General features: G+C 42.2%; 1 protein-coding gene across 2 annotated transcripts in view; it reads right to left on the bottom strand.

The window, feature by feature from the left end:
* LOC109396381 (constitutive coactivator of PPAR-gamma-like protein 2) overlaps nt 1-6885 on the bottom strand; it is a 226141-nt gene that overhangs the window by 74172 nt on the left and 145084 nt on the right. For both annotated transcript variants that reach the window (XM_019668137.1, XM_019668139.1), the window contains 2 exons: nt 5812-6058; nt 4320-4402 (listed from right to left, as the gene is read on the bottom strand). In XM_019668137.1, coding sequence (XP_019523682.1) covers nt 4320-4402; nt 5812-6058 — 330 coding nt within the window. The remainder of the gene's footprint in view (nt 1-4319; nt 4403-5811; nt 6059-6885) is intronic.

Here is a 6885-nt window from a genome sequence, read left to right as displayed (position 1 = left end):
TCTTAAATAAAAGTGTTATACATATGTTATACATCATTTTAATGCACATTTCTCACTTTATGTTCTTTTCTTAATGACTTATTACTTGCTGTTTATTTTACATGTATTTTAGACTATGGAAATGATGTTAGATAAAAAGCAAGTTTAAGCGACTTTCTTATTGGAGTTCAAAATAGGTCGTAAAGCAGGGGAGATAACTCGCAACATTAGCAACGCATCTGGTCCAGGAACTGCTAATGAACGTACAGTGCAGTAGTGGTTCAAGAAGTTTTGCAAAGGAGACAAGAATCTTGAAGCTGAGGAGCGTAGTGGCCAGCCATCAGAAGTTGACAACTACCAACTGAGAGCAATCATCGAAGCTGATCCTCTTACAACTACATGAGAAGTTGCCAAAGAACTCAACGTCAACCATTCTATGGTCGTTTGGCATTTGAAGCAAATTGGAAAGGTAAAAAAGCTCAATAAGTGGGTGCCTCATGAGCTGACCGCAAATAAAAAAAAAAATCATCGTTTTGAAGTGTCATCTTCTCTTATTCTACGCAACAACAACGAACCATTTCTTGAGCAAGATGAAAAGCAGATTTTATACGACAACTGGTAATGACCATGTTTGGAGAAGAAGCTCCAAAGCACTCCCCAAAGCCAAACTTGCACCAAAAAAAGGTCATGGTCACTGTTTGGTGGTCTGCTGCTGGTCTGAGCCACTATAACTTTCTGAGTCCCGGAGAAACCATTACATCTGAGAAGTATGCTCAGCAAATTGATGAGTTGCACCGAAAACTGCAATGCCTGCATCCAGCATTGGTCAACAGAAAGGGCCCAATTCTTCTCCACAATGCCCGACCACATGTCGCACAACCAAGGCTTTAAAAGTTGAATGAATTGGGCTGCGAAATTTTGCCTCATCCGCCATATTCACCTGACCTCTTGCCAACCGACTACCACTTCTTCAAGCATCTCGACAACTTTTTGCAGGGAAAAAACTTCCACAACCAGCAGGATGCTGAAAATGCTTTCCAAGAGTTTGTTGAATTCCGAAGCACGGATTTTTACACTACAAGAATAAACAAACTTAGGGCTGGCCGAGTGGCGCGTTGGTTAAGAGCTGGCTTGGGACGCCACCTCTGAGTGGCAGGACCCTGGTTCGGATCCCACATGGGGCCAGTGACACTGCCCTCTACAGCTCGACCTGGAGCTGGGCTGCCGTGAGTCACTGGCGATGGCATAGGCTGCAGCCCCTGCTGCAGTGGGCTGCCGTAAGCTACCGTGTGTGGCTGGCAGCCAGCATAAGCGACCAGCAGCCGCAATGAGCGGCTGTCCAGAAGCCGGTGACTGATGTGCCTCGCCCGGGAAGAGCGCAATGATGGTGCAAACTTGGGCCAGTGAAGCGACGTCCTCCACAATTAGACTGAAGAACAAAAAAACGACAGCAACTTGTCTGTTCCCCTTCCCCCAATTCCCCAGNAGAGAGAGAGAGAGAGAGAGAGAGAGAGAGAGAGAGAGAGAGGGAGAGAATGGGCACACATGAGCAGATAATTTTAAATCGGTGCTCAGGATAGGCCTCACTGAGAAAATGACATTCGAGAAAACCTATAGGAGGAAATAGCCACATGGGAGGAAAAAGCCTTCTAAGAAGAAAGAATAGTAAGTGCAAAGGTTCAAAAAGCAAAGGAAAGGGAACATGAGATCAAAGCTGTAATAGGGCCAGATAGAACAGGGATTTGTAGGCCATGGTAAAGACTGGGTGAGTGAAATGAAGAGCCATTGGAGAATTTCGAATAGAGAAGTGATATGATCTGAGTCCGTTTTTAAAAGGATCACTCTGGCTGTTGTATTGAGAATAGATTTGGGGGGAGGGGTGATGTGAAAGAGAGCAAGCAGAAGACCACAGTTAGTGAGATGTTATAATAATCCAGGCAAGAAAGAATGATGACTTGAGCAGGGTGGTAGCAGGGAAAACTGATGGTATTTGATGACAGGGGAAGTGTGGGACATGAGAAAGAGAGAGAGAAGTCAAGGATGACTCCAAGGTTTGTAGCCTGAGCAACTAGAACAATGAGGTTGTCATTAATGAAAATGCGGAAGGCTATGGGAGGAACAGGTATAGGGAAAAGATCAGGCGTTTCCATTAGGACATATTTCTTTGAATACGACCTATGTTTAGTAGGTGATTAGATATTAGACTCTGGAGTGCAAGGAGGAAGGCAAAGCTGAAGACATATAATTAGGAGTCATCACTGGATAGATGGTGTTTAAAGTCATCAGACTAGATGCGACCAATCAACAAGGCCCTGACTGTAGATAGAAAAGAGAAAAGACAGAGGATAGAACTCTGGGACGTTCCAAAGGTAATAAGCAGAGAAGACAAGGAAACAGCAAAGGAGAGGGAAGCAGCATCCATGGAAGTAGGAAGGAAACCAGAAGACAGTAGTGTCCTTACAGCCATGTGAGGAACATATTCTATGGAAGAGGGAGTGAACAACTGGGTCATATGCTGCTGATTGGTCAAGTAAGATGAAAACTGAGAGCTGGCCACTGGATTTATTAACATCAACATTTATTAACATTGGTGACTTTGTCAAGAGCAATTTCAGCAAAGCACACTGAAGAGAGAATAGGGAAAAGGGAAAGTAAACAGTTGAAGTATAGACAACTCTCCAAAAGAGTTTGCTACAAGGGAAGAAGAAATATAGAGCAGCAGCTTGGGTGGAGGGAGTGAGGTTGAAAGCAGATTTTTGTTTTATTTTTTGGGTGCATGCTTATACATCTGATGGGAAAGAGCCAATGAAGAGAGGGAAACCGATGATGAGGGGAGAACTGCTGAAGTGATGCCCTTAAGTTAGCTAAAATTGAGGGGGGGATCTAGTGTAAGAGTGGACGGTGTTGGCGTTAGATAGAAACATGGACAGATCATCCACAGTTAACAGGAAGCAGGCAGAGCATCTGGACACGCAGATGCATGCAGGAGAAATTATGAAAGGGTGGGAGTTAGTGAAAGCTCTCTTCCCATTGCTTCAATTTTCTCAGTGAAATAGTAAGCCAGGTCATGAGCTGAGAGTGAGCAAGGAGGAGGGAGTATCAGAGGCTGAGGAGAGAGGAAAAGGTACGAAATAGTTGTCTAGGAGAGTAAAAGAACTAGGGATATAAATACAATCGCCAACTTACACTACTACCATAGCCTTGATAGAAGTGGATAGATTCATTTTTCAATATTTGCTAAACTGTTAGGTTAAAAGAAATCACACTGTTCATTTAATTTGAATGTCTGATCACCGGCCAGTGAAGTGTAGCATTTAGTCATACTATTGGCTACTGTACATTTTTTGTGAATTTGCTTTTGTCCTTTACTCAGTAGTTCATTTATTGGGGTATTTCTATTTCCCTTCGTAAGTGTGTACAAATCCTTTAAATATTAAGGGTGTAAGATAAGAGAAAATATATAATGGTCTCTGCCTCCTGTTCTTGGCACAGAGCTTCTGAAACCCTTGCAATATCCTAAGTGATAAGATCACTAGGAACATGTCTTGTTCTAATGAGGTAACTCTGGGTGGGCTCCTCGATCGCTCCTGGATGACAGCTGGTTACTGGAAAGACCAACACCATGATTATAAGCCCACACCAGGAGGATAAGGCACCCCCACTCCATGGGGACAAAAGCTCCTGGGCTTGGTGGCCTCCCAGACCTCACTCTATGTATGTCTTCACCTGGCTATTCATCCTGTACTTTTATCATATCCTTTAATAAATTGGTAAATGTAAGTAAGTGTTTCCCTGAGTTCTGTGAGCTGCTCTAGCAAATGAATCAAAACCAAGGGGGGTGGTCGTTGGAACCGCTGACCTTTAGCAGGTTGGTCAGAAGGACAGGTGATAACCTGGTCTTGCAACTGGTGTCTGAAGTTGGGGGGGGGAGCGGTTTTGTGGGACTGAGCCCTTAACCTGTAAAATCTGATGACATCTCCAGGTAGTTAGTATCAAAACTGAGTTGAACTGTATGTCACCCAGGCACTATTGCATAGAACTGCTTGATGTGGGGGGAAAAACATACATTTGGATACTAGATGTATCAGAAGTGATGTATTCCGTGTGAGTGTGGTAACAGTATGAAAGCAAAGGAGATACACAGGAAAGAAAGACAGAGGAGAGAAGAGCTGGAGGTGGAAAATTGAGTTTTTCCTTTTTAAAGGGTATTGATCATAATTATAAATTTTGTCTGTAAATATTTTGGAATATTTTATACCTAATGAAAGATAATTATTATATCAAAACTCCAATCAAAACCTGATGTCATGGATGTATACGCAGGAAATGGGGCACATTACCTTAAGTGATGCAAGGGGATGTTCTGGTCCCAAGAGGCTCCAATGAAAAGCAGCCAGGTCCTCATCTGGGAGAATGTGGTTACCTATAAAGTACATTTGTCATTTATTGACTGTACAAATGTTTTTAGATGCTCCAGGCCATGAAAGGGCTTCTGGGAGAGAAAATGATCAAATAATTCACATAGGTCTATATTCTTAATGTAATGACTACAAGTAGCTTTGTGTTGATTACCTATGTATCACATGCATTATACGTATCATCATCATAATAACTATGTATGGTATTAGTCTCCCCATTTTACAGATAGGGAAACTGAGGTTTGGACAAGTCTGGTGACTTGGCCTAAGGTGGCACAGTTAATAAGTGCCCATACCAGGATAAGAAGCTCAGGACTGACTCCAAAGCTCATGCTATTTTCTATCACCAGTCATGCTGCCTTTTATAATAGCAGCCACCATTGCCTGACGAATAACTGCTGGGAATTTTATGTATCTCATTTCATTTGACCTTATCAATAACACCATGAGTTATTATGATTCTACTTCACAGAGGAGGAAACTGAATCCAGGGATGTGTAACTTTAGTGATTTGCCTAAGGCCTAATTACAAAACTTTGCTGACTCTGTGAGATTATCCAAGCTCAACCCCTCTGGGATTACCTGAGACAAGATATTAACCTTCATACTGTCAATATTTGGAAAACCAACCCAAACATAATCAACAGTCTGCAATTTACTCTGAAATATGTCTTTAAAAGACAGATGGAAGGGCACCCGGTTGGCTCAGGTGGTTAGAGCGCAGTGCTCATAACACCAAGTTTGCCGGTTCGATCCCGATATGGGCCACTGAGCTGCGCCCTCCACAACTAGATTGAAACAGCTACTTGACTTGGAGATGATGGGTCCTGGAAAAACACACTGTTCCCCAATTCAAAATTAAAAAGATAGATGGATAAGTGGCTAAAATGGAGAGATATATGATAAAGCAAGTACATATAGTAAAATGTTAATGGCAGGAAACAGGTGGTAGATACAGGATTTTCACTACAAAATTCTTTTAATTTTGCTGTATGTTTGGAAATTTTCATTATAAAATGTTAGCACAACAAAAGCAAAAAAGAAAAACGTAACAATTTGTGTTTGTGATCCCAATTTAGATAACTGGGGAAGAAATATGAATGCTCTGAGTGGGAAACCAAAGAAGTCTAGGGCTAGGAAAACATTTGGCCTAAGATAGTACTCTGCAAAAAGTAGTTATGGAATGTTACAAAGGAATTTAATAAGAATCAGAATAATGCTCTGGAATATCCTGTATTAATTCATAAGACAAACATACTGAGTTTCTACTAATAAGCCCAGAAGCAGTGTTTGGCACGTGAACTTTCAGAAGATAAATCCAGTAACGATAGACTAAATTGCTCTGGTCTTCATCTCTTATTACTGGAAGGGGAAACTTTACTAATCACTGGAGTCTGTTCTTTGGACTACCTACCTAGCAGAGCAGCAAATATGGGAAAATTCATCCGCTTCAGGCCCAGCTGCTTGGCCACCTCCTGCATCAGGAACTGGTTGGTAGTGAGGTTCTTCCCATTCCAGCTCAGCTTGAGAGCATGGGAACTGTAGTAAAAGGGAATATTGTAGAGAGCATACTCGGAGTCATGGGCAAGAAGGCCATGGAAGCCATTTTCCCTCAAAAAAGCCACCACTTCCAAATGGTGGTCTTCAAGGCTCTGAAAGACCTAGGAGGGAAGAAGACAAGAACAGGTCATGCAACAGAAGCTGAGCTGTATTTGGTTAGAAGTCAGGAAGGTTAGTAACTGAACTTTGTGGTTTGTTGAAACTTAAGATTATATGAGGTTGAACAGAATACTCAAAAAAAACCCAAGAACAACAAAAAAACATCTCCAGTAAACAACACAAGCAGCATTATTCCCATGTTCATTAAAATACCCAGAGTTTTTTTACTCCTTTCATGAAATTGAGGCCTGAGGATCTTCAAAAGAATACTAAAATGAACATGGTATATAAATTTTTACTTTAAACAATGACAGAAGAGACCTTCGTTAGAAACACAATACAGCTGTTAGTTGCTGCTCAGCACCTCCAGACACCATGCATATTTTACATACATTAACTCAACTTCAGAACAACCATGGCCAAGGTATTAGGTTGGTGCAAACATAATTCTGGTTTTTGCATTGTTGAAATTTGCCTTTGATATTGAAACATTCTTTTTTTTTACACATTTTTTTATTGGGGAACTGGGGGAGGGGAACAGCATTGGGGAATTGGGGAAGGGGAACAGGCAAGTTGCTGTCCTTTTTTTCTTCAGTCTAGTTGTGGAGGACGGCGCTTCACTGACCCATGTTAGTATTATCATTGCACTCTTCCCGGGTAAAGCAGATCAATCGCCGGCTTCTGGACGTCCACTCACAGCAGCTCTTGGCAGCTCACGCCAGCTACCAGCCACTCACAGTAGCTGATGGCAGCCCACTGCAGTTTCACTGGAGCCTATGCCATCGCCGGTGACTCACGGCAGCCCAGCTCCAGGTCGAGCTGTTGTTCA

This window comes from Hipposideros armiger, unplaced genomic scaffold (assembly GCF_001890085.2).
Source record: "Hipposideros armiger isolate ML-2016 unplaced genomic scaffold, ASM189008v1 scaffold_518, whole genome shotgun sequence".
Taxonomy (NCBI): domain Eukaryota; kingdom Metazoa; phylum Chordata; class Mammalia; order Chiroptera; family Hipposideridae; genus Hipposideros; species Hipposideros armiger.
Note: the sequence above shows the minus strand (reverse complement) of the source record. Positions and strands in the feature narration are given on the sequence as shown.